The 27,543-nt window shown below is 46.5% G+C and overlaps 1 protein-coding gene and 1 long non-coding RNA gene across 2 annotated transcripts; one reads left to right on the top strand and one right to left on the bottom strand.

Moving 5' to 3' along the window:
• Window positions 1–13,950, top strand: LOC135378297 (uncharacterized). Its single transcript, XR_010418321.1, has 3 exons — window positions 1–424; window positions 9,794–9,992; window positions 13,680–13,950. It is a non-coding gene; the product is annotated as an uncharacterized LOC135378297 (long non-coding RNA).
• LOC135378296 (uncharacterized) lies at window positions 11,739–25,999 on the bottom strand. The gene is made up of 4 exons (XM_064611289.1): window positions 25,736–25,999; window positions 17,220–17,263; window positions 17,080–17,120; window positions 11,739–15,199 (listed from the first exon to the last, which is right to left on the bottom strand). The coding sequence occupies exons 2-4, from the start codon at window positions 17,251–17,253 to the stop codon at window positions 14,828–14,830; spliced, it is 447 nt and encodes a 148-aa protein (XP_064467359.1). The 5' UTR covers window positions 17,254–17,263; window positions 25,736–25,999; the 3' UTR covers window positions 11,739–14,827.
• Window positions 26,000–27,543: the final 1,544 nt, after the last annotated feature.

Raw genomic sequence — 27,543 nt, 5'->3', positions numbered from 1 at the left:
GCGTCATGCCAGTCAGTTTCCACGCATCCGTTCGACCGAAGATGGTAGCCAGTAATGGGGCATCGTTGGTGCTGGTGTACCTAAAGGAAGCTTTCGCGACGGAATTTGTAACAGACGTTGACCAGCGGGCGAGCTACAGTCCATCCTGTGGAGCGGTCAACGCACGTGTGGCTTCTCGATACATGCAGGGGGGACAACGATGCCGACGTGCACGACCGTGAAGCGTCTTGTGGGGGTCGTAAAAGTCTTCGGCAGCATAAAAGCGCAGTGGCGGCGCAGCGCCGGGCATGGTCGCTTATTTTTCGCAACCCATAGCCATACTCACCGCTAATTCCTCGTAGATGCAAGTGCTGTACGCACGCATCAGTGTTTTCTTCAGCATGAGTTTTGTTCACATCTGACTGATAAGATGGCACAGAGGCAGGTAAGCTGGTGGACGAAATCCATTGGTGTTTGTCTTTTGTTCCTTATTATACGTCCTTCCGGCGCCTGGGCATCTGCCCAGCATATGGTACCAGCGGCGTCCCGAGGCCAACTTCCGCCTGGGACAGCATGACCGTAAAGCGGCCCTTCCCCCTTGTCGAAAGAGCGCACAAGAGCTTGAAAAAAAAAAAAAATGTTACGTGTAGAATTTACATAATTATGCACTCGTCATCGTTATAGCTACGTACGTGACAGGTAATAGGTGTGACAGGAAGTGAAATAGAAATACTGTAAAAATCCCTATTGTTCGTGAGCCGTTAAGTTTCGCGAATGGACCTTTTTCACAACGGCCTATGCGCATGCGCATGACCTTGGGGAGCCGGCGAGGGTTATTTCCGTCTTCACTAGATGGCACAGTATGGGGACGACAGGAGTGGGGACCAGTGGGGAGACTGCTCGAACGGCGTGAGCTCGTCGGTCCCACTCCGGACCGGTTTTGGTCCTTTGTGCTACCCACGTGGATATGTTTTGGCGCGCGCCGGGCGTGGTTCGCTGAACAGCCGCTAGGATACGACGGGTATGTGAAAAAGGTCCACTGGACCTTTTTCACATACCCGTCGTATCCTACTTTCACACACTTTGACTTTTTTCACACTTTGACTTTTTTTTTTACTTTGGGGTAGCGCAAAGGACCAAAACCGGTCCAGAGTACGACCGACGAGCTCGCGCCGTTTGAGTGTCTCCCCACTGGTCCCCACTCCTGTCCACGACCATCTCTATAGTACACGACCATAACACTCGCACCTAGCCCCAGCGCCACTGATGTAGTTTCGCCAAGCGGCCGCCGCGCGTTTGTGGCGCTGAATACGGGACCCCCGGCAGACGACGCATGCTATGCGGATACCGTTGCTGCCGTCATTCGCGTTTGGTTTTTGCTATTTTTCACGCGGTGGACAGTGTTTGTCTCCAGTGCATGGTTTGTGCATGGTGCAGACGTGATGGTGTACTGCACCGTCCCGCTTTGTAAGCCGAAGAAAGCAGTGTCGAACACAAGTATTTCATTCCACGAGTTCCGCTCAAATGCTGTCTTACGGGAGAAGTGGCTCGAAATATATCGCGGCGTCTTGACACAAGTAACTTCATTGCGAACTGCGATTGTTTCATTTCATATAGGGTGCACTTTATGGATGGCAGTGTGTACCATAAATAGTTTTATCTAATATAGCTGAGTGCCTTTTACGCATTTCTCTCTGAAAAAAAAAAAAAAAAGAGACGAATAATGAACCGTGGCCTCCGACCAGGGGTGGACATAAATGCATTTTTTGAGTATTTAAATATAAATACAAAATACTTTGTTGAAAGGGTGTTTAAATACTCTTCATAAATACTTTTCGATAGGAGCATTTAAATATAAAATATACAGTATTTAAATGCCGTAACTAGTACCATAAATACTGTGATGAAGATGTCATCTGGAATTACAGAAATAACGATGAACATAACAACAAGTCAGCAAGGAAAAATAGCATTTATTTGTTAGATTATCACGGTAATTTTAATATTAGAAGTTTTTGGCTGCATCACTTAGGATTCTTGTGTTCGGCCGTACAATCAGATTCGCAAAGGAGAACAGCATGTTCACTGGTGCCGATGAGCAAAGGCTTGCATTAAATGTGATGAAGATGCTTCGTACAACAAAGTAATCAGCCGCGACCATTGTCTGCAACAACAGCGAAAAATTTTCCATCTAAAATCGTTTTTCGCCTGCATGCTAGCTCGAACTCTGCGTGTTATCGGCATTTCAAGGCCGAAGACTTTAGCATCGGCGCAAAGCGCAAAATTCTCAGACTTGGCACCGTGGCTACGGTACCTACGTTTAGTGATCACGAAGTTTACACAGACTTGCATCTCCCAGGAGTGCAAAACGAACACAAAAAAGGCACCAAAAGGTAGCGTCGCAGAAAAGCCACCATCAAGAAAAATTCTCAGAGTGGCTTCTATCCAGCATAACAAACAGCATAATAAACGATTGGTGAAGCGGCCTTCATCATCTTCTTGCCTGCAATTCGCACGCATAATAAAGGTTAGCAGAGCATTGTAATGGCAAACCGCAAAAGAAGAAAAAAAAGTGTAAAAGTAAAATAAAAAGGGACCAATAAGTAGGAAAACAAAACAAGCAACTGCGGATTTAAAACTGAAGTGCTTGCTTATACAACAAATTCTGTTGGACGTTGTAACAGGTGTCAGTCATCTCTTTGCCAGGAACAGTTTCTTCTTACGGTCACATTCACCCATTCTGTGTAACTGCCCTGTATGTTAACACGGAACGCCTCTCACGTGAAACATAAAGTCTGAACGCGCTTGCGTCTGACAATCATAAACGCATGATAACTGGCGACTGGCCCAACACACAAGGTGCTGCTGCCAAGTTTATGTGTACGATGTACGGCACATAGTGCGCGAGTTTCACAGTTTTACATGCCACCTACGCTTCAGAGCACAGCCTATTTCTGAGTACTTGGTTTCAGAACTCTTAGCTCTACATGAACAGAGAACCTGCGACAATACACAAACATGTACGCACGAAGAATTAACCACAAGGACCACTCATATTGCACACAGCTGAGCTACAACAGGCGCTCTTCTGGGTCCCGCAAGTGGCGTCCCTGACGGGCGCTCCGCGCGTAAATACGGCACTTCCGCTCCTCGAGGCGCGGACGGAAGTCCCATAGGCGAACGGGTAATTGTTATGGTCGTGTATTATAGAGATGGTCGTGCTCCTGTCGTCCCCATACTGCGTGATCTAGTGAAGACGGAAATAACCCTCTCTGGCGCCTCAAGGTCATGTGCATGCGCATAGGCCGTTGTGAAAAAGGTCCATTCGCGAGCTGAAAAATCTGCCAGTGTTGTGCGCACGCGACAATTTATTGGCAAGATTGGACATATGCTGTCTGTGATGGCAAAATTTATCTATAGACCTTGTCGCGTTACTCTCAAACCACCAGTCTCTGCGCTCTTTAGCCTCGTTCCCTGTGACGACACAACCGGGGTGGACTGCCAAAATCGCTCTTCCCATTGGGATGAATACTGGTGGCCGCCGTCTTTAATGAGTATGACTGACGATAACGTAACATTCCATATAACTAGTCATTCGGTAAACATCTGTGTAGCGTATCAGTGTTAGAACGATCAAGGAAAAAGAAGATTGCTTGCTTCCACGTGCGATATGCACAATTGTTCACGTGATGAGTGCTGGTCGATGAGATATCTTTTCTACACCGGTTCCCGAGCAAGAGAAAATGAACGGGCACGAAACGAACACACACACGGGAAAATGAAGGAACTCGGCAAACGGCAGTCCACACGTGCACAGTTCCTGTGACTACCACGGGGTGGCAGCACTAATGGCGGCGCCCATTCCTTTAATCGCGTTTTTGTGTATACGTAGTTGCTTGTGTAGGTTACAGGAAAGCATTTGAGATGCTTTATAGCAGTAGCACGTCCGATATGGTTTTTGTCAAATGCGCACAAATTTTGGCATCTGGAATCCGCGAGATTTTCTCGGCCGCTAATATGTGTCCGACGCCCGATTCGCGAAAAATTCAAGCCGGAAAATTAAAGGGTATTACAATAGCCTAAATTATCTGCAGTCACATTCTTTCGGCCCTTGCCGGCTTTATTGCCGAACCTTATAAGCTCAAAATGTGGAATTGGGCTTGTTGGTACTACATGCCGGATTAAATCCTCTTTTATAGTAAGTGCGTCTCATGTCAAATAAATTTGTTGTTAGTGCGCCTTCTGTGTGTGTTGTCCTCGTTTGTTTTTTAGCGCTTTTAATCCGGCTTATAAGCTCCCGAGACCCTTACCTTCCTGCACCCCCTCTCGAGAAGGCGCCCGGGGTGGCTGTCCGTTTCGTATCCCGCCTCGGAACGACTCTACGTGGTGCCCAATTATTAATTGATTCATTGATTCGTGTGACAATGCCAGACAGGCTCCCTTTGGACACCCATTCACGGCTTCACATCAAAGTTGGATGACTCTACGATTCTCTCAAAAGTTGAGGTTAGGTTTGATTAATTCAAGCGGGGCATCCAACCAAGTTTCCGTACAGTGACAAAATTGCTAAGAGGAACTATCATTACAGCTTTTCACATGCTCATGTCTCTTGCTGTGTGTTTCAATAGTGTTTCAAATTCAATAAAATTTGGTAGAAACGTTTTACGTTGTATATTGGAGCCTAAAAGGAACCTCAAAACTGCCGCAGGAACCGTTGCCGTCACACAAGGAACGCGCCACTAGCGTACAAATGCAAAGCTGAACATATTACAGACCTTTTTAAATTGCGCATGCACACCACCTATGGGAGTACGCAGGTGAAGCCTGCTTTTCACATTTTTGTCCCGCATTTTTGTCCATTTTTGTCCCAGGTTCTCGGGAATGTGAGCCATACCCTGCTTTGCTGGGTCACCTGAGTAGAGATGTCTCAGCTGAATACCGCTTGTGATGTGTCTGCTTTCAGTTCCTGTAGAACCGTTGTTATTTATAGCTGATTGTTTAGATCGACGGTGGACTGGCTAATTCAGATAAAAGTTTGTCGAAAGAAATACGCAAGTGGGATACAAGTGTCACTTGTCATAAATGAAAGTTTTGGGGGAGGTCGCAAAACAATTCCGAAAACTTGCATATTGTTAAGAACAAATTGTCCCTGTAAGTCCGTCTCTGACACGTAAATGAAGTGATGGACGTGATTGATGTTCTGAATACCTGTAGCAGTTTTAAATGGGTGTGCTATGAACAGCTGTCTGCAATATTGCATAGTTTCATGTTGGAAAACTCCGACATCCCCGGTTTCGAAATCCCCGGTTTTACAATAAACAAATTTCCTCATGGCTTAGTAAGTGTGTATAACATTTGCTGCGCATCCTACACTGCCAACTACAAACAGGATTATGCCATAGCCATTATGAATTCTTAAGTTTACTCATACGACGTGCACACATATGGTTACCATGTCCTCATTTATTACTATACATCCTTCTCTTCCGTTGTCAATACCAAGAAAGGTTGCCTACATGTCATTATTGCGCACGTATATAAAAGAATTGCTATATTTTAAAATTTCAAAAGACGTAACCGGAATCGCCATATTTTGTGGTGGATGCATGGTTACATGGTGGTGACGGTGGCGTACGAATGCGCTGGAAGAATACGCGACGGCACTATAGCGGTATATAATAAATATGGAGTCAGAAGCGCCATGCTGTCTTCATAGTAACCCTGAAGTGACGTCACTAAGTCTGACTACAGGCACTGCATTTTGCTGCGGACATGAACACTCCCAACCTCACCACTGCTGGGAAATTCCGCGGTGACGTCACACCGACTGGCGTCCAATTAGAACGCGGGAATAATGCGACCGTGGATTTCAAGCAGTTTATTTCAAGTCGAGGTCACGAACAGTTTATTTTGCAAGTGGACGTTGATCGATTTATTTCGCGGTACACCCTTTTTCAGAGCCCGAGGGGTTTCTACGTTTTCTACGTTCAGTTTTTCCAATTGTCATTTCTTTTATTATTTTGGCGCTTCCGATGTGGACTGGGGTGTACACTCTAAGAAAAAAAGGTAGAATTTTCTATCCATCTCGGTAGAGCTGTATTGCAACCACATTACTACTCCAACCAATTTTACCTTTTGGGTTTAACTGCAGAGTAGAAACAAACTACAGAGTAGAAACTGCCGTTCTACCGGCTGGGGTAGGAAATTCTACTTTTTTTTTTCTTAGAGCAAACGTGAGAGAGTGAAGCAAGGGAAAGGGAGGCCGCCCTTTATACCCGCGGAGGAGAAGACGCGCGTGGATTGGCTCGAAATGGTAGAAGTACTGTCGTTCTACCAGATTGAGTAGGAAATTATACCTTTTTTTCTTAGAGTGTACTAGCGTTTCGATTTCACGCTGACTCCCTTGGACACGACCATGTTACGACAATAACTGTCGGGTCTCAAAGTCCTAAATTGGCATCCTTGTGTTGGTGTTTTAATTCCTGTGATTATACCACCATGTCCTCTGTGTCCTTCCCTCCTTTTTTATATAATAAACATATCCCCCCCCCCCCCCCCCCCCTCTGTGTCCTATGTGTCCCGTCAAATGCAAAGTTTCGGAGGACTATAGTGTTTGGGTTTCACTCCGACTTTCTTGGACAGCATGGCTTTTGTGAAGCGGTTTGACGTTCGTAAATTGATAACGTCGTGTTGGTGTTTTTGTGCGGCACATCATTATAGTTTCACCAAATTACCGCGAGCAATGAAGTTGATGAAGGACTCCAATCACCATCATTCAAATAAAGTTCCGTTAATGTCTCCTGGTAGTCTGGTGTTTGGATTACACTTATGGCTTCTTACGGGATTGAAGTTCGCGCGTTGTTTTCATTGTAAATTTTATTGCTCTTGTTTGCAAATGATTTGTTTCCTTTGGTGATGCGGTGAAGTCGAGTAGTATTTAGCAGTGTCGAGTACCGAAGTATTCGTTCACTAGCGAGCTAGTATTCACGATGTATTAATTTTCGCGAATCAAGAAGTCTGTCACTCTCAGACATATTCGCGTGTACTTAATTTTGTGTTTTGAGGACATTCTTTCATTTCCTGGGGACAGCATAAAGGCCGCGTCAGAAGGCTGTGGGCCTCTTTCCCTGTTGTGACCCGAAGAGAAAGCTTCCCAGAATGGGGCTCCACACTCTGCACTAGTTTTATAGCTGGGGAGAGCACGGGCACCCGAGTTCACTGACGTCACGAGAGGACAAAGAGATTAGCAAATTCCTGGGCCGTCATTGTATACCACAAGGCCACCACACTCTAAGGAAAAAAAAAGCGTAAATAAGAGTAAATAGAGTGTAACTATGACTTTTACACACTTGACTTTCTTTTCTGCCCATCTGCCATAACGGCGGTGCATGACCCACGACATCATCATCCCATTCATGTGTGTGTGTGTGTCCTGCCCGTCTTTACTCTGATCACACCGCCTTACTCTTCCGATACTCCCTTTACCCTGCTATACCGACTATGAAGTTGCCATACCACGCTGGATACGCAGATTCTCGTTCTTTGACTTCCTGCACTCTAGAATCGTGGCTTATGAGTGATCGCCAAAGTATGTGCGTATTAGTGAGCCATCCTTTGTCAGCCCAGGTCTCAGCGTTTGTACGGCCGTCCATATAACCCCTCTCAGTGTGTATACGCCCAGGGCGACGTCAGGCACAGGGCCAGAACGGTAAAGGGGCACTCTTCACCAATAAACACAAATCAGTGACAATGTAACGTAAGTGAAGGACAGTTGTTACGATGGTGGTGGTGGCGATGGTGGTGACGGTGAAAGGGCTCACCGTTGTCGGCCTCACAGAGGTGGACAACGTCACGACTGACGCCCTGGAGGAATGTGCGTCCCGGGCCGACTTCTAAGGGGAAGTACAGTTGTCACGGAAAAGGCAGGACAGAACCGCAATGCCCAATGTCCAATCGTTTTACTACAACAACAGACCCTAAAAACCAAATTGCAGGGTGCGCGCTCTCAGCAGCTTTCTTCTCTTTCCTCAACATGCTCCCCCGCCAGCCTTATGATGATGCGCCTCCGAAAACGCCACCAGTCCTACCATACTTCGCTTCGTGCTTCAACCAGTCTCCTGGTGACCTTCTGCTGGAAGTTCGTCAGCGTCAGCGTCTTGATGAGCGCCCTTGCAGTAGTGCCACTAGAGTCGGAGTCGTAGACAGACGTCGCTCGGCCCAAGTTTCCCGCATGTCCAGTACGCCCCACACGGTGGACGTACCCGTCAATGCTTTGAAGCCAGTCGTAACTGACGACGTAACGCAAATCATTGATGTCGAGCCCACGGGCTGCTCCTGCAGCTTCCACTACGATATGGCACACCCGGGACAAAGAAGGTGCTGTCGATAGAGTCGAAGTCTGTCGAAGATACTGTCGACTCTGGATAGAGTCGAGCCGTGCTCGTTGGCCACATTGGCAAACTGAATTGCCGGCTAAGGTGACGAAGACAAGACAACAGCCAAGGGTGCTTGAGATTCACCGTGCGATGGTTTCTCGAGGTTAGGGTCATCCAGTGGGGGTGTGCGGGTTCAGCAGTGTAAAGGCAGACTTTCTCACATACCCTGTCTGGGCGCACGTCATGAAGCGCCTGGTAGCGAGCGCGATCCCAGGCTTCGGATCCAAAAGTATGTTACGAAAGGGAATAGAAAGTGACGCAGAACCCGGGTCCGAATAGCCTGCTGATGAAAGGTTTAATACCCGAACACAAGAAAAAACGAACTGAAATCACTAGCGCCGCCAACTTCGTCCAAGCCTGTTCCTCCTTTTCCTTTTCTTAACAACAATAACATAATAGATCGTATGCAAAATAAAAGCGCCACCTATCGTTCATTTCGCGAAGCTCCTCTATCCGCCGCCATTACACGGACAAAACGGACGGACCGGCAAATTTGCACGAACGGCTACTGTAACGTAACGAAATGCCTTCGCATTGTTGCGTAAATGGATGTAAGCAGCGAGGTTACCGAGATACAGACGGGAATAAGGTAGGTCCCAGAATCTGACAACAGGTTTGCGGATAAATGCGACTTCGCTCTTTGCTCTCTGCAGGTGTCATACTACCGGTTTCCGAACGATGAGAATCGAAGGAGTATCTGGATGAATGCAGTCACATCCGATAAAGAAGATGCGTCATTTGAGGTTAAGAAATCTACGTTTGTGTGCTCTAAACATTTTTTACCATGCGACTTCCTTTCAAATGTCGCAAACGGATTCCTTCGTCTCAAAGAGAGTGCCGTGCCTTCTGTATTCAACTATACAGCGCATGCCATCCCTATTCCAGCGGCAGTTGCAACAATACAGAATAGCAACGGCGATTGCAGCAGTGCTTCAAATGTTGAGGATGGTGATGTACAGGTGTGCAGTGCCACAAACAGTCCCGGACGGGAAGCACTTTTCGAAGAACCGGAGCAGATGGAATCCGAAGAATCTAGAAATCAGAATTGCAGCTACAACAAAGGTAGCATTGTGGACTCGCTAACGAGAGAGCTTGCGGACAAAGACGCATAAATTCAAAATTTACGAGGTGAGTTGTTTCTGGCGAAGGAACACGCTCGGCGGACAGAGTAATTTTTACTCCCTGGCAGGGTTATGTTACACTACTGGGCGACAGTGTATCACGCTCTCAAAAAAAAAAAAAAAGTGATCTTAGTGACTAAGATTTTACACTGCATAAGAGTTCGATATACGTATATCGAACTCTTATGCAGTGTAAAATCTTAGTCACTGTAAGAACACTGTAAGAACAAAATAGAGTACTCTATTTTGTTGTTACAGTGAGCGGTCAGTGATCTCAGAGCAGGTTCGTGAAAGAGTTCCAAAACTGGTGAGCACGTGAGTCGCAAGTAGTGCCAATCCATAGCGACCGGACCGGCGACCATGTCACTGCTTCGATACTTCAAGCCTACAGATCAACGGTTCAGCAACACGCACCATACCGCTTCGCTGCCATCTCCAGAAAACTCCCGAACGTCAGGTGAGAAACGCGCTGTTTCAACCGCCAATCTCTACGTCCACGAGGCTGATTCATTGGCCGTTCGAATGAAACGAAAGCGTCCCGTCCCTCGGCCTACTCAGTGGGCCATCACCACAGCCCTGCTCCGCTTCTTAAAAGACTCGATCCTTGCGTCTGCCCTCTGACTGGACATTCTTGAGACTTTCTTTCGTGCCTGTTTGTCTTTCATTTTTTCCTTTCCTTTCTTTCTTTTGTTTATTCTCAGTTTCTTTGTTTTTGTTTATTTTTCAGTTTCTTTTTCAGAATAGCATAGCAATAGGCTGGCTGACATTTCCGTTTTTCTTTTTTCTTTCACTCTATTAGTAAACATATCCCCCCCCCCCTTGTGGCTCCTACTGTGTCTACCAGGGTGTCGGAGCGAACCGAAAACCGGAACCGAAAACCGAAAAAAACCGCTATTTTGGTGCGAACCGGAACGGAATCGAAACCGTATAAGTTTTTTTCACTCAGGAGGGAAACCGAAAAATATATTTAACGGTTTTCGGTCCAAGAAAAAACTTCGCCGGTTTGGACTAGACTACGCATAGGCGAATGAAACAGACGTCGTGTGCTCTGAAGTCATGTCATGGATACTAGGTTACGGTTACTGTGGAATGTATGTCGGTATGCTATGACCCTTAGGCTCCCTTTGTAATGGTTTATCGTTCGCGCACGCACACAGACTTAGAGGTACATGGGACTCTAGCAATGTGCCGTAGTGTTCGTTTTAATTTGATCACCGCAAACTCTCCTCAACTAAACAGCGACCCAATGGGGCTGCATAACGGCTTGTTTATCGGTAATGTCGCGCAACGCGTCCCTTGTTTGAGAGCAGCTAAGTTGAATACATTTACGTATACGCGAGGGCAAGCCCGTGCGAAGTGGCAACTCTTTTGTGGACAGGACACGAAGAAAATAAAACGATAAAACGGAGCTGTCGAGCGCGTGTGTGAGTAAAGGTGTTCCTCGATTTGCGTCGTTCTCGTGCGGTGGTGCTTGCTGGCTAGACAGTAGCAACAGACATTCGGATGGGACGCGATCGCTCCAATCCAGCAAGAAAGTACTTTACGTATGACATGACGACAGACAAGTCCGTTTGTAGCATGTGCTTCAAGAAAGGAGAAAGCCCATTTGAACAGACAGTAATTTTCAGGAACCAGGAGCTACGAATTTCACAGCTGTTTATTAATATTAAATACCATGTATGCGGAATAAACGGGTTTACATTTTGTAACATTGATTTTTTTTCGTGGGGATGAATATTCCCAGCAGAAGCGGAACCGGTTAAAAACCGGTATGAACCGTTATTTTTTTGCTCCGGAGCAGAACCGATACCGGATCGTTTATGATGTAACCGGAACGAAAACCGGAACGAAAAACGTTTCGGTTCGACACCCTGGTGTCTGTCTACGACGAGGGCTCCGCTGGCGACAGTGTGCTTGTTTGGTGACGGCTAGTACACCTTTATTCGCGAGTAAAATGTTTCGCGATATCTCTGGCGTCGCGAAATTCGCAAATATTAATACACCGCGAATAATAATATAGTTACAGGACTTTAGACGGATTTCCGTTCAACCTTGTAGGAACGAAAAGAAAGAACGATTATGGGAAGGGGACAAATTATCCCTCTATGTTTTCATGTGCCGAAAACGCACCAGTGTCTGCAGGCGAGCAAGCTCATGCGCACGCATATGTGTCGCATACCAAAGAAGAGACTAAGACAACAGATACTGACACCATTTTATTTTTGTCATCATATTTCGTTATTCTTATTTTTTGGTTCCTCGCACGAAAGCAACATGTGTCGAAAACACAAGCGTGTCTAAACTGCATACCTCGACCTATGAAGAATAATGTGTCCCGCAAAATACATTACGCCTTGCAAGCTCATAAAGTACTGTCCACCTGTTTATCTCTTTCACATGTAACACCACCACGCGATAATCCACACATGCCCTAACACCCCAATGTCAAGGCACTTATGCAACGCACAACGAGAAGAAGGAAGTTGCGTTCGAAATGTATTGAAATTAAAGGAAGCGTAAATGAAAGCATGCCGTAGAAGCTTCCTATTTTCGCAGAGATGCAGGCGAAGCAATACACGATGCAGCACGACGTATAAACACACATTGCGTTTATATTGCGATCACAAAAAGCAAGAAATGAAATGAAACACTGATATGTAAATGCGGCAAAGACACAGAGGGATCAGTCACACAAAACGTAGAAGGGAATGCTGGTTACAATGAAGCTTAACCATGCGTTAGAAATACTAAGCAGATCATATAAGCAGGAATGAGTGAGGTGAACCATAAATTAACGATGCAAACACGAAACAACTGAAAATAGTGTATATGTTTGGTACATGACAAGACAAACAAACAGCGAGTGCCCACGCATACATGTAACATGTTCTTACTTGTTCTATTTAGCAACGAAGACAGAAATACACGCAGTATATGGCGAAGTGGCGTGAGAAACATTTTCTTTTTTTTTCTTGGGGGATGTGAGGAGTGTAAGAGGGTGTAGAGGGGTGAGGAACGAGAGCTAGACCTCATACATGATGCATTAGAGGATTTTCAAAGTTCACAGCCTATAGTAGGCACGAAAGAGTAGCGCGGTAAGAAGAGAAAAACAAAAACAGCTAGCTTGTAGTACTAGACCCCTTGACAAATGAGTGCTAACGCACATCGGAACCCGATGGAGATAGAAGCTCCCTTTGGGCATTCACGCTCATTTGCGGACATGTGGGTGCCATGCCAGGTTCGATCACGTTAAAGTGTTCTATCGAAAAGAAAAAAAAAAGATAATGAAAAACGGGAGTTGATTGAGGCCACGTTTATTGACATGGATCGTGCTAGTTGCATTAGTGGGGAATTCGTATAGCTCTGTCTCACAGGGAAATGGAGATCTTATCAGGGTCTGTGCGAATTTTGAAGTGGTTACGTCCCCCCGTGATAACTGGGACAGGCTGAGGGCGAAGCGTGAGGGGTATCCTCGTGTTGTGCAGTGTATTGCTTGTTGTCATTAAATCTTCAGGCACACGCGTGTGTTTGGGTCTGTCCTGTTCTTCAGTGCGTGTAAGCACTCAATTGTCAATGGTTTAGTAGCACAGCGGTAGCCAGTGATTTGTCCAGACCTCCCTACACCCCGCTACCCCTCCCCCCCCCCAAACTTTTTGGCGACACCCCTCCGAACGTCTTCTTTTGTGCACCCCCTGCAGGTAGGCCTTTGTTCTTTCAGTGTTAGACACATGTCGGCAATGTCACATAAAGCCGTTAGAGCGTCACTGTAATATTGACCCCCCCCCCATATTTTTGCAACACCCCCCGTGCTCGCGATTCTGGATAAACCACTGGTGGTAACTCAAAACATGCAACGCCGTCACGTTTCACAACACAACGAAAGAATAGGATTTCTCAAAAGCGGACAAACTTGATAGCATTGTGATAGCGTTCATGTTTAACTCATTCGCATTATGCAACGTTCTTGGCGATACTCCTCTACCATGCAGTTTCAATATTTTCGCACACATTTTTGTTGCTATACTTACAATCACACACGTTTTAATGTGAATAGCGCTGCAAATAAGTGCAAATTGAGAGTGGCTCAGGGCGCCGTTTGAGACATCACAGGCATAAACTAACAGAGTCATTCATATCGTTCAAGGTTTCATCAATCTAAGCCACCACAGCAAGGCGAAGTCCAACACCAATCACGAGTGCAAGGAAGATGATCTACACCCAGTCATCTACAACTTACAACTACTTAACCTACATCTCTTAACGACATCTCCTAACCTACAAATAATAATAATAAACAGCAGCTCTGCGTTTCGTCCCGTTACTGACACAAAGTTTGGGACTGAAAAGAACTCTTCCCTGGAAGCGATGTGTCACCCTCGAATGAGCGTAGTTTCGTCAACCGACTGAAGACCGAGTCACGCCCTCGATTAACATGGCAAGAGACAAGAAACCTGGGCTGGACAACACTTTCGTGACTATGAAAGCAAAAAGAAAGGCCGAAGTGAGAACGAAACTAAGAGCAGGCTGGATGTTCGAAAAACCCTGATCCGGGGACTTTAGAGTGCTTGAGAGCGTCGATTTGCTTAGAAGAATACATATCTAGAAGCGCAATATTTTAACGTAGCAATGATGGCGTTTATAATTTCTATGTGCAGTTCCGACCACCAAACTACTGTGTCTGTGCCAAAAGATACGTACGAATGTTGGGTATGTACTTTATTACTGCCATCGAGGCAGCGATGTGTTGCCCTGGACATTGCATATTTAAGGGAACAGTGTGGAATACCTCGGTCACGATGCCTGCCAGTGAGGCAAGAAACGTTACCGCGCTTCCTGTTCTCAGCGCCCTAGTGATGCCTTGACTGTGCTATCATCGGAACTGGTGGTCGTCTAGAAACTCTCAAAGAAGAGACCGCTATTACTCTCATTTGAACCAGAGTAGAGGTAATGTACTGAAGGTAAATGACGTAGCAACGATAACCCAGATGGACCGAAACGTAAAAGCGGAATGGCTATATTCTTTCAAGATTGAATAAGGAAAACTAGCGGCAAAAGGCGCAGAAAAGACGCATTGAGTTATGTACGAACAGGCCCAACTTTTGACTCTTTTTCAAGAAACGCGCCAGGGACGGATGCTTCGAGCAACCTCTTTATGAGCTCTTTTCAGTCCAAGGTACGTCTGCCATCCGTACGGCAAGACATGGAGTATTTCATCAGCTCTTTTGTTCTCTGAAGGCGCAACGCTTGGACACAACCGGAAATTTCACTACACATTTTCACAAACGATCTCCCTTACTTCCTCCCATTTTTGTAAGCCTCGCCACGTGCAACGTCGTCGTCATTCAGGAAAGGAGCGTTTTCGACTCCGATGTAGCTGTTCAGGTAGAAGAAGTCTGGAGCACTTTGGCACGGTACAGCATCCTCGGGGTGGGCGCAGGTGAGGGACAGCTGGTTGAATACGGTCTGGTTGCCGCACAGGAAGCTGTACTGCTGGAACTGGCTGGAGCCGTCGGGGCGGGTCACCGTGTGGCACACGTGGAAGATCTGGCAATTGTTGTCCACATCGGCGTAGTAGCCGTCGCCTGGACAGCGGAACGTGGGAGACAGAGGACGGTAGAGGAGAAGGTGAGACCCGTCGGGGAGTTCGTAGGCTTGGCGCTTGCTCTGGAAAGAGCAAAAGGAAAGATTGATTATCATGCGATATATTATCGGACGGGTACCTCATATTTCAATGGAATCATATTTACACTGTAAGAAAAACGAAAGGAGGAAAATGGGGAGTAATTGCAGCATCTAGTCCCCTAGATTGCAGTTACTCCCCAGGACTGCAAATGGTCTCCTGAATGCAATAGTCTACGTAATTATATGCGCTCTTCGTGCATTTGATGGAATAAGGCTACGCAACTTAGCTAACTGAACAATTTTCCACCCACACGGAGGAAATAAATAATTAGAGGTTCTCTCTTGCCCAATTAAGCCCTATGCATGTCAAAATTTTTTATATAATTCTACATATCACGGTTGACGGATTAATTCAAAGTATTTTCATTTATGCGCACGAATCATGTACCTGGGATTCTTAGAACAGAGCCGTGAAATGCAGACCCCATTCTCTGACATTCATTTACTCAGTGCATTTACTCCCTCACGGGACTAATTTTTGAGGACATGCATTTAATCCCCAAAAGGAGTAAAATTACTCTTTTTTTTTTTCTTAGAGTGTACCAAGTACATACACAGTGAAGTTTCTACGCGTTTCAGCCTGCAAAATGGGCACTTTTGTAAATAAACGCCCTCTTTTGTTCGCAGGCTCAAGTGAAGGGTGCAAAAACAGTGTTGAGAAAGGTATTCGCAAAATACGCATCTGAAACAATGTTTTGGGATTGGAATTCAGCCCCCTGAAATGGTGTTTTCCGTAGAATATGCTTGCCCTTTGAACGATCGTTATTGTAGAATACCCTTCTGTATGGTGTGAAACTTGCATCACAAAGGAGTGTGCCATGTAGGACGAGACATTTACACTCAAAACGTCCACAAAAACAAAAACAAAAAAACACTGTGTAATTGCTTTCATTGTGCTCTGTCTAAACCGATCGTCAATAAAAAGGGACCTGCAACGTGCGAGAGCGCAGTGAAGAAACCTCAAAAAGTTTTCCACGTTGTGTTATAGCAGACACTTGAAAATTTCGCTCTTTTCATTCCGTTTGTTACATGTATGTTCTGCGGTGTTGCTTTCGTGTGCCTTACAGTGTCATTTGCCCCTCCCTGACGATTTCTTTCACTCACCAGGACAGGGCACGCCATTCATCCTCTTCACATTCTTTCCTACATATATGGTTTTCCTCAAACACGTACACATACCAGCCTGTCCGAGAGTGGCCATTTGCAAGTCGTATCGCGGTCGTGTCGCGGTCATGAGTGTGGCGTCATCGGCAGCGCACTTGACGTGTGTATGTGGATTCGATTCTCGCCGGTGCCAGGCTTTTTCGACGACTGCAATATTTCAGCTTTACAATGTTCTTAGTCATTTGTTGCTTTCTGTATCAGACTCGCGGCTTGGTTGATTGCCATCGTATTATTCGCGGGGTATATATAGAGTGACGCTTCCCTTTCCACTTTCTCTTTCCCTTCTGTTTTAGGACTCTGCGCAGGTGGCAACGAAATGGCTCCGGTAGCTCTCCTAGTTGCTTGAATAACATGACTTTGTAACGAAGCCTTTTTGATAGCTGTAGGTACATTTGCACGGTCATACCCAATGCGTTGTTTATTTTTGGTGTGACTGCTTTACCCGACAAACAAAGCGCCATGTGGAAGGGAAAGCTGACACATCCTTCAGTTAACGTCTGCCTGTTTGTGGAGACCCACAATAGGACACGCGTTAATACATCCCCGTTGGCTTATTGTGGGAAGCGCCCTATGCAGTTGGTGGCGCAGTATCGAGCGCGTGCAGACCGGTTTTCCCGGGCTTGAGAGCATTTACGTGTATAATATGGATCCACGTGCCCTCACTGTTACATTATGAGCAATTTTATTTTGTACTTTACCCTCTTGACTGTGGAGGCCGCGAAGGCAGCTACCAGAAGACCTGCAAAAAAAACAAAAACAAAAAAACAATAAATAAATAAATAGGTGTAGGTTAGCTCCAGCATGTGGCAAGTTGAGCGTGGGGAAGTTGCCTGCATACCTGTCAACAAAACGATGTACCTCGTGCAAGACATGGTTATTCACCTAGAAAGAGAAAATATAATTTAATTTGGTATTACGTATGTCTCGTTTTTTGTCACTAGACGCTTGTGTGTCCAATGAGATGCGTCAGTGAGATGAGGTGAGATGAGATGTTATGGAAATGTATTTAAAACGCGATACTATACTACACTACTACTTCTATAATGCTTCTTCTTCGCTGCAGCATTTTATAGAATTTATTGAAAATTTACAACTATACACTGTTTCTTCAGCTATGGAACCTAATTGTTGATGGTATGCTGCACAAATCTGCTATGTTTTTCTTTTCTGTGCTGCTTTGATCCTTGTTGATATTATAATTGCGTATTATTATTATCGTTTCTATTTCTGTGTTTACGTGTTTGATGTACTATATCTACATGCCTATACTGCACCGCCCTGATTCGGCCTTGGCCGATAGTATAAATAAATAAATAAATACAAAAGTAAAATGATGATCAACACTCTTAGAAAAAGGGTGGAGCAATTACACCTGTTAGGAGATAATAGTTAGGAGATAGATAATAGTCGCATACGTTGTGCCTAAAAGGTTGCAAAGTTCTACCTGCTACCTACCAATGATAGGGTTACCGCTTCTGATTCGGTGAGCGAGGGGCGTACGCCTTTTTGTAGCAATTTGGAGATATGATAATTGCTTTTACCACCCTTTTACACCCTTTATCAGACGTTATGTCTGGAGTTCTGGTAAACTCTCGTGAAATAGGCCCGACCAATGGCCCAGGGTCAAAACAGAGACCCAGACCCATGGTAAACTCAGAGGTTGACATGGGCCAGCTCGGCCATGTCACCCTCTGTGCTACGCATAAGCGGGTAGAAAACAAAGCGCGAGCTCAGGAATCAGTACTACATTTCTGCACGTGCATGTATGTCGCCACAGATATGGGATGACTCGCCTTATACGTATAACCCATATTGATTACGTTTCGTTAACGCTGCTAGCATATGATGCTGCCAAATGCTGTTAGACGAAAAAAATAAAAAAAACTGATTGAACTCCTATATCTCGGAATGAACGGCACCTCCTTTGTATATCAATTCCAAAATTAAAGTAATTCGTCATTTCATGATTGTGTTCTTTCAAGCCCACTTCTTAAATAACTCGTCTTGTCCGTTTCCCCTAGCCTGACTACTAATCGCCACCCTCTGCACACAATGCCGGCGTCTACTTCTTGCCTCCAGAGGGACAAGTAGGTAAAGAGCGGCAAGAAAGCAGGCGAGCTGGTGATAATTGATCTTCATAACGAACCCTGAGACTGGGGAAATAAGACACATGAACTCGTGTATGTGTGTTATTTTCTCAGTCTTAGGGTTCGTTATGAGGATCAAGTAGGTAATTTGCGCCCCCCTCCCCCTCGTATTCTTGATGTTCTTTCTTCCTTCTCTCGTCCTAAAGCAGCTTCTACCTGCCCGAAATGTGTCTTTTTGTCGCCCCTTCAGGCGGGCTCAGGGGGGGGGGGCAATTGCACCCCCCCGTAGACGCCTCCACTGCCTGTACAGAAAGAATGGACCATTTCCAAAAACGTGTCTCCCCTGGTCGCCGAATGTCGTGTTTCCCCCTCAGAAATCATACGGACAGGCATATCGTGCGGCAAAGTAACAAGAGGAGAGACGCAGAAAGAGTGAAAGTGCGTCTCAGGCATTACGACTATGAAATCTCGTCAAGTCGCAGCCTAAAACGTGCACGTAGCCATGGAGCCGATGATTCGCCCCACCTAACATGGCGTCCGCCTGCAAGTCGTTGCGCATGCGCATTCGCGTAGCTTTCACACTATACACACGGCTGTTTCAGGAAACAAGTATATTTCAAAAGCGGTACTCCAATAACTAGGACGGCTGCCAGATTTCTCAAAGCAGTTCCGTGATTCATTAGCATAGATGTGACCGAGAGCTCAAATACTTATTGTCGTCTGACAACTCGAAAATCCCTCGCGTGCATCTTCTCAAGTAACGACTGGGCTGACCTTCTGAGCCGACCTTCCTGAGACAATGGGGTGCTTTAAAGATAAATCCCTGATTTATCGCTGAGGCGCACAAACAAGAGTTCTGCCGAAGCAACGCAAATACTAAACAGGTGTTCAGCAAGGGTGGTCCACTGAAGGGCGGGACGGCGGCATGCAAGGGGGTCAATATTGTCGTAATGTTCGAGGCATCCAGCGCAATATGTTCATGGTTGTCAGCCGCATTTTAGTGAACGTCGTCGCAGTTTGCGTGGTTTGCGGGTCATAAGTCATAAAAGGGTCGCGGTGCAGCATCATGCAATGAATTGTTTTTGGTGTCTTCATTTTCTGTGCTATCCCCCTTTGTGAAGCTAATGTATGGCAACACTGAGCTTGGTTTGACGATGCACTACGCCTTCTAGCCTCGTTTACACGGATACGACACAAGGGTATCGAATCGAGTCGAAATCGTAAAGAAGACGATGTGCGCCACTGTTTACATGGATGCGCATCGAGTCTAGGGGCGAAAATTGCGCCACACGCCGTGTCATGTTAGAAAGTTAGAGGCGCACTTCCGCAAATACAGGTGTAAGCCAGCTGGTGGACAAACTCCGTAGCGTAAAAGCCTCAGTCTGGCACACAGAACGACGACACCAACACATGACTTGAGTCTTGTGTTGATGTCTTCCTTCTTCGGGGTACGCGCCGGACGCGAAAACGTCGAAAACGTAGCGCCGCGTTTTCACGTGTACTTCAGAATGAGGCCTGCTGCTCCGGTCAGTGTGGACTGTAGCCTCCACATCCAAAACGGAGCGTAGCTGGGAGCTCCCTAATGTCTCCATTTTGTCAACCCGACAGGCATAGCAATTGACCCGCAGCGAAAGCCTTCCCATAATTCTCTGTTCTTCCGTGGATACGCATCTTCCGTTGACGTACGCTATCTGAATGCGCATTCACTGTGCGATCCACCTCTGTTTAGGGGGTCGAATACATGGTTGAATACGATACGCTCTCACAGCGAATGGACCCGTTTAGATGGCCGATTTCTGGCCCGGAGATGGCCGGACCCGTTTAGATGGCCGATTTCTGGCCCGGAGATGGCCGGACCCGTTTAGTCGGCCGACAACTGGACTCGATGCATCTGCGTCGTATTCATGTAAACGCGGCTTGTGATAAGGAATGCACATAATTCGAAGGCAATCTGTTGCATGCAGAAATACTTGCTAAGCTCCTGCCTGCGCGGTAACACCTCAATAATTTAACAATTATTCAGACAGTTGATGTCATCAGGAAGCTTCGTGCTCGTCATACAACACCATACAATCAGGACCGCCTGCGCCGCCACAAAAAGGCACCAGGATCGGATACTACGACTTCCGTCTGGCGCTCACAGGAGTGATAGCGCCACCGTCACGTCTGGTACAAATGAACACGACTTCCCTGCACTCCCACCTCGGTCTGCACAAGGCGAGCGAAGGTTGCAGAACACCATCGCGGCCAAGTCCATCAGAAGCAGCCACCCAACATGTACCCCCTGGTCCGTCAAGGCAGATTACACGCACTTACGGCAGTGTGACAGAACCAGCAAGCATGAGAAGACAGCTACCAATCAGAACCAATAATCAGCACCAATATCAATAACCTGGGAAGTAACTCCTGCTCCCGTACCAGATTGGCGATGAACTGCCGCCATTAAGCTACATATCTGAAATAGCACGCGCAAATTGCAAATGATTGTTCTAAAATGTATCTCATTGCCATGGTATCACTACCTGTAGACAATTAATGTTCAGCTTTCGCTGAACGCCAGTGTCTGTAATTCAAATTCCGCGAGTCGCGCTTGTACCGAAGCTCTGAGGGGGCGCCCGGAAAGCGAGACTCCCGTATCCAAGTTATATCCGTCCGGGCATCGCACTCCAGTCAGTGGGCTTGGTATGACGTTGCAACACCATCGTCTACAAACGTGCACGTGCTACTTTTTGGACCGCTTTCATTTCCGGAGTGTTATATCAGGATTGTAGGGCACTCTTTTTGGCCGACAATGTAGGGAATCCACCGTGTCTGTCGTGTGCGGTGGAACCGTTAATAGAGCGCATTCACAGAAAACAGAACTTAACACCATAACACCCTCAGAGCGAACCGTGTCATATAGAAGAATAATCGTCCCATTTTGTGACTTGTTTAAAATAATAAGCGTACGCCTTTTTGTGGCGATTGGGATACGCGTGAATTGCCACAAAAAGGCGTACGGCCCGCTCCGTCCCCAACTCAGTAGGGACAATTGTGTTATTCGGTGCAGTGATTGGAGCAGAGCGTATTATGAGGTGAAGTTCACTTTTTAGAATGACAAAAAGAAAGGAACAAAACTTGTTTCAGGAACGTTGATTTTACGAGAACTTTTATTAAAGAAAAAAAGGAATGACTGGTGATCGAATGAGTGTATGGTGATTCAATTTTTACGATGAGTAGACAAGAGGAGTGCAGGGTGCATGCAGGGTGCGTATGACCCCACATTTGCGCACATAACGCGTTGCCTGCTTACCAGAAATCCCCCGTTGCGCAGACGACGCGTTTGTAAAAAAATAAAATAAAAGGAAAAAGAAAGATGGTGGTAACAAAACTCTGCGGAGCAAAAAAATATGTAGCCACGCAAACTTTGCTCTCCGTGCATTTCATATGCTACTGGGCAGAGCGGTCTTCTCGCAGTTGCGCCCAGCTACCGCTAGGTGGGCTACCGGCGATTTCACTTTTGAAAGCGCTTTCACTTTTTGCCTTTCAGCACCGGCCTTCAGCGCTCCTAGCGGTACCCGCAAACAACTCTCCGGAGTCCGTCACGTTGACATCAGTATAGCCCATTCGAAATGCACGGGGAGCAAAGTTTGCGTTTCCACTATTTTCGCGGAGTTTTGTTACCACGATTTTTTTGGGGGTTGGTTTTGATCGCAGAAATGCGTCGTCGCGCGCCACCGGAAATCCGCACTCTAGCAATTGAACTTCATCGCATAGCAAGCTCTGCTCCAACCGTTGCCATGTATGAGAGGGTTATCGCTTCTGATTCCAGTAGAGAGGGAGAGGGGAGTGCGCCGTTTTGTGTCAATTACCATGTATCCAAATTGACACAAAAAGGAGTTACCCCCCACTCTGTCTTCGAATCAGAAGCGATAACCATGTCATTCGTGGCAATGGTTGGCGCAGAGCGTTCTATGAGGTGAAGTTCAATTTTTAGAGTGCGTCCGATACGCAGGCAAGGCGTTACGTGAGCAAATGTAGGGCTACTTTATCTGCACAGACCCTGTGTTCTGTTTGTTTTCTCATCGTACATATTAAACTGACTCATCCGGCCACCAGTAATTTTTCTTCCTTTCTTTTAGCTGTTGGTCATGTGCGACGTCACGCAGTCGATTCGACGCCACTGGTTCGGCGCGTCAGGCGTCAAAAATCGAAACCGGCTCACCGGCACCGCGTAAGCAAGGAAATACGCGTACGTTATCGAGAGGCAGCTAAAGAAAAATCTCTGTAGTTAATTCAAACGAGTGCTCGTAATGTGTAGAAAATCCAGCGAACTGGTGGGGGAATGCCCTGGACGATATTTCGAACAGCCGCTCGGATATGTCGAACAGAGTCTGTTCTTCTTCTGGGCAGCTCCGAAGAAGAACAGACTCTGTTCGAAATATCGGCGGCTCTCGTCTTAAGTTGTCCTACTCGTCCTACTCGTAGTTGTTCCGCAACTGCGCCCACAGGAGGTTGTCCGTATTCCCCTCAAGTGCTGAAATCCCGGAATTTTCCCGAGAATATCTTACCTTTCCTGCACTCTTAAAAATGAACTGCATAGCACGCTCCTAGCCAACCATCGTCCCGAATGACATCGTTACCGCCCATGATTCGCTGAAAATTGGAGGTGTGCGCCTTTTTTTTTCGTGATACTTATTCAGTGCATAATTGTCACACACACACACAAAAAAAAAAGGCGTACGCCTTCCGTTTTCAACAAATCAGGTGCGAGAACGATGTCATTCGGGACGATGGTCGGCTAGGAGCGTGCTATGCGGCGAAGTTCATTTTTAAGAGCGTACAGGAAAGGTAAGGTCGGGCTGTCTAAAAAGGTGTTCATCAACTCTCTTGTACTTTTTTTTTGCTTTAGTCGTGACGATGCCCACTCGTGTGCGGTCAACAACGGCAAGCTATTTCGCCACCCCCGTCATTTTTAAGAGTGTACCTTCAAACCTGATCGCTCCAAGACAAACCACACTCTTGAAACAGGACTTCACCACATAACACCGCTGCAGGACAACCATTACACCTCAAAATGATACACACTCTTAGCAATGAGGGGGGGGGGGGGGTGTCGAGGTAGCTTGAATGAACTTCACCGCATAGCCCACTCCTAGCCAACCATCATCTCGAATGATATCGTTATCTTCCCTGATTCGTTGAAAATGGTAGGCGTACGCCTTTTTTGTTACAATTATGAACAGCATAAGTGTCACAATAAAGGCGTACGCCTCCCGTTTTCAACAAATCGGGGCAGATAACTATATCATTCGAGCTGATGGTTGGCTAGGAGTGTGCTATGCGGTGAAGTTCATTTTTAAGAGTGCACCCTAAAAACAGAACTTCACCGCATAGCACGTAGTGCGCCAATCATTGACGCGAATGATAGCGTTATCGCTTTTGATTCGAGGAGATAGGGAGGCGTACGCCTTTTTGTGACAATTACCATATACCCAAATTGCCACAAAAAGGCGTACGTCCCCTTCCCTCCTCGAATCGGAAGCGATAACCCTATCATTCGTGGCAGTGGTTGGTGCACAGCGTGCTATGCGGTGAAGCTCTGTTTTTAGAGTGCACCGTTATCATTCGTGATATGTGGAAAGCGCACACTCTTACAAATGAACTTCACTGCATATCACGCTCCTAGCCAACCATCATCTGGAATGATATCGTTATCTGCCCCGATTTGTTGAAAAAGGCGGACGCCTCCCGTTTTCGACAAATGAGGGCAGATAACGATATCATTCGGGATGACGGTTGGCTAGGAGCGTGCTATGCGGTGAAGTTCAGTTCTAAGAGTGCAGGCTGTGCGCCTTTCATTGACAATTAACGAAGTGCATAAGCGTCACAAAAAGCTGTACGAATCCTGTTTTCAATAAATCATGTGTAGGTAACGATGTCACTGGGGACGATGGTTGGTTTCGAGCGGTGTTATGCGGCAAAGTTTTGTTTTAAGAGTGTGAGCCCTATAGAAACAGAAGTGTCACAAAAAGGCGTACTCCTCCCGTTTTCAACAGATCAGGGGAGAGCACGATGTCATTCCGGATTGTGATTGGCTTGGAAAAGGTGTCATGCGGTGAAGTTTTGTTTTCAGAGTGTAATGTACGCGTGTGTCTGCCAATAGTCTCGGACACTGCACTATTGCTGTGCTGGGCAATTTGCCTCTGTCTAAACTGTCAAATGATATGTCGTTCAAAGCTCTAGCTGTCAGGACATTAGAAAAATCTAACGGCCGATGACTATACAACTTGACTCTTTTGGTTGGTGGCGGAGCGGTTTGCTCGCTGATGCGGCGGCATGTTGCTCGAGGAAGGGAGACTGTGCTTCCTGGGCCGACTTCACAGGGAATTGCGGCGACATTTGCTTTTAAGCGAGAAAAAGCGAGGAAAAGCAACCAGACAGCACAGCAGGTGCAACGCAGAATTGGCGACGCGCGCGTGGAAAAAAGAAAGAAAAAAAAAACGATCCGATAATCCATGACTGCAACCCGAGACTAGAGGAAAGCTAAATAAAGAAGTCCCAGGTTCGATTCCAGGCGTCAGCACCTCTTTTTGCCTGAGTTGTTTGAACTCGTTGAACTGTCGAGTTTCTCGTGGGAAAGTGAAAATACTTTGTATCGTGAGTAAGGACGGCAAAAGTTAGTTCGCGTGGCCAAGCTACCAGTGTTTAAACGCGCCATATAGTAGATACACTGAAATCGTGCAGAAGATAAACAAGTTGCTTATGTGCTACTCAAAAATCCATGGGATGGTTATGCAACGTCACTCAAACGGCGAATTCCGCTCGTGCGCAGGTATGGATTCAGTGGAGAAACGCACATTGCACTGAAACGACAAGTGTGTAACATGCACACTCAAACCAGTGCAAGTTTTTCAGTACTACGACGAAGAGCGGAATTTGCCACAAGATCCAACATCACTGTGGTCAGCGGCGTTCGAGCACGGCGAAGGAGAGTTATCAATAAAAGGCAATTAAAAATGACACCAATAACCTCAAGTGTCAGCTATGTACAACCCCTGTTACGTTAAGACATTGCAACATTCATTGTAATTTTTGCGCACCACATTCGTGCGCACACTCGTCACTCCCGGTAGGTACCGATAAATACCGACTGAAACACAAACGATTCGACGCCGGCTTGTTACTGACAGGAGTATTTATCGGTAGACACCGCAAGTGTCGTGTTCCTAGGCCACACAGGCACATGCACATGAACCCAACACCCAAGAAGTTCGGCACTACTCACCAAGGGGATGGAACGTCTAGGATGTTACTCCAACAGAGGACCGGCGACCGAGGACTTAGGAACACCAGGGGAAGCTGGAGAAGACTGCGACCATGCGACAAACAACGGACTTTTATATGAGGACGCGCATGCTTTCATCCTTTCCATGGACGCATCTTCGTAAGCAAGCGTAGAAGAAAGCGAAAGGAAACAAAGTCGGCGGTGAGAAGAAGGGAGAAAGTGATGCGGGAGGAAAGCGAAAGGTTACAATGAGACGAGATTCTCCACTCGTCTGATAACTGGCGATGACGCAAAAGGTTGCTTCTCTCGCTTGCTGCTTAGTTTCGGTTTTGTCCACGGACAAAGTGCCTTCGTTGAGAGGGAAAGCGTGATTATGCATCGTGGGTGAACGGAATCAAAACAATGTGCTGAAACTGCGAGTGCATAGGGTGGACGGCTATAGTTCAAGGCTGTCTTTGTGCTCATTGCTACGAGATGAAGCGCTGTATACTGACAGCCCCCACTCCTAGCCACCTTGTCACCCGCCCCCACGCGGTCGAGCTTTCAGTACTTTATGCGTGTTGCGTCTGGGGCATGTGTTGGAAGGGTTGTTTGGGAGTGACCGCTGATGGCGTTGTTGCACCTATCATGGGAACTCACTCTATAACGGAATGGTAATGGTGCACAGTACAGTGGGAGGTGGTGTTGAGGAGTGCTAGAAGATATTTTGTGCACGTAGTTCTTTCGGTGTTTAGATTTCTTTTTGATTAATGGGTTTTGAGTAAGCATATGGCGCAGATGAAATTGCCGCGTAACTCGTAAAACCCAGGCCACAAAAGTGGAAAGAGAGGTGATAGAGAGAGAGAGAACCTTCAGAACTATGAATGGGCGGAACAAACACATCGCAACAGATGAAAGAGTTAATGAAAGCTAGTTAGGTTCGTTACTATACTTCTAACCAAGCTATATTCTTGTAATGCACTGCCTTGTAACTTTTAGAGTGTGTTGCTCACTATAGCCTGCACACGTCGGGGCACTGATATAAGCGAGACTTTTACAACACAACTACGATCGTGAGCGACGCAACAGTGGTCAGTCTGTGGATTAATTTATTGGGTAAAGAACCCACCTGTGGGTTCTGTAACGTGTGCGACGGCGTCTCAAAGCAACTGGTACGCTGCCACCATTAAGTTGCTGCCGCCCTCAGCTGGGTTCGACCCCGCAACCTTGGGATCAGTAAGCGAACACACTACCAACTGAGCCACCGAAGCCGGCAGATTTTTCCTAGCGAGTCAACAACAACAACAATAGATGATGACGATGAGATGGGGTGCTAGCGGAGTAAGCAAAGGGCGAAGGTGAAATTGCCGTGCGTTCGAGCCGTGCGTCGCTCAGATCGAGAAGCAAGGAATGTACCACCTACAAGTGAACTTGCGCTCTGAGGGTGCCCTTTCCACACTGCCTTCTGCAAACACTGAAACACCAAACACCGAAAACTTTTTGCAGAGTGGCATTCTCACAAGTGGCTCTCTCAACTCAGAATGGTCTTGAGAGAATTCCGTGGGTATTCCAATTCTGTGCATTAAAAATCTTCATGTATCGAATTGGAATTGAACGTTTTCACTCGACCCCGGTTCAAGCCCCATTTTACGTACTTCACTAGTTACAAGTCATATGTGGTGATGTATGGGTGGGGACACGGTGGTGGATACCGATCCACCTGATTGACTGTACTCAATGTGAACATAATGACACGTATAACATGTAATACGTGACATAACGACGGTGTGCAAAACCAGTACTCGGGTCCCTGAGAACAAACAATTCCT

This window comes from Ornithodoros turicata, chromosome 1 (genome assembly GCF_037126465.1).
Source record: "Ornithodoros turicata isolate Travis chromosome 1, ASM3712646v1, whole genome shotgun sequence".
Classification (NCBI taxonomy): domain Eukaryota; kingdom Metazoa; phylum Arthropoda; class Arachnida; order Ixodida; family Argasidae; genus Ornithodoros; species Ornithodoros turicata.
This window is presented reverse-complemented; position numbering and strand designations above follow the sequence as displayed.

Bases quoted from the DNA above. Each gene is read 5' to 3' on its own strand.
- LOC135378296 (XM_064611289.1), bottom strand. From the start codon at position 17,253: ATGTCTTGCACGAGGTACATCGTTTTGTTGACAG. The intron at 17,121-17,219 runs GTATGCAGGCAA...TTTTTTTTGCAG, and splicing joins GTACATCGTTTTGTTGACAG to GTCTTCTGGTAGCTGCCTTC. The intron at 15,200-17,079 runs GTAAAGTACAAA...TGCTCTTTCCAG, and splicing joins CGGCCTCCACAGTCAAGAGG to AGCAAGCGCCAAGCCTACGA.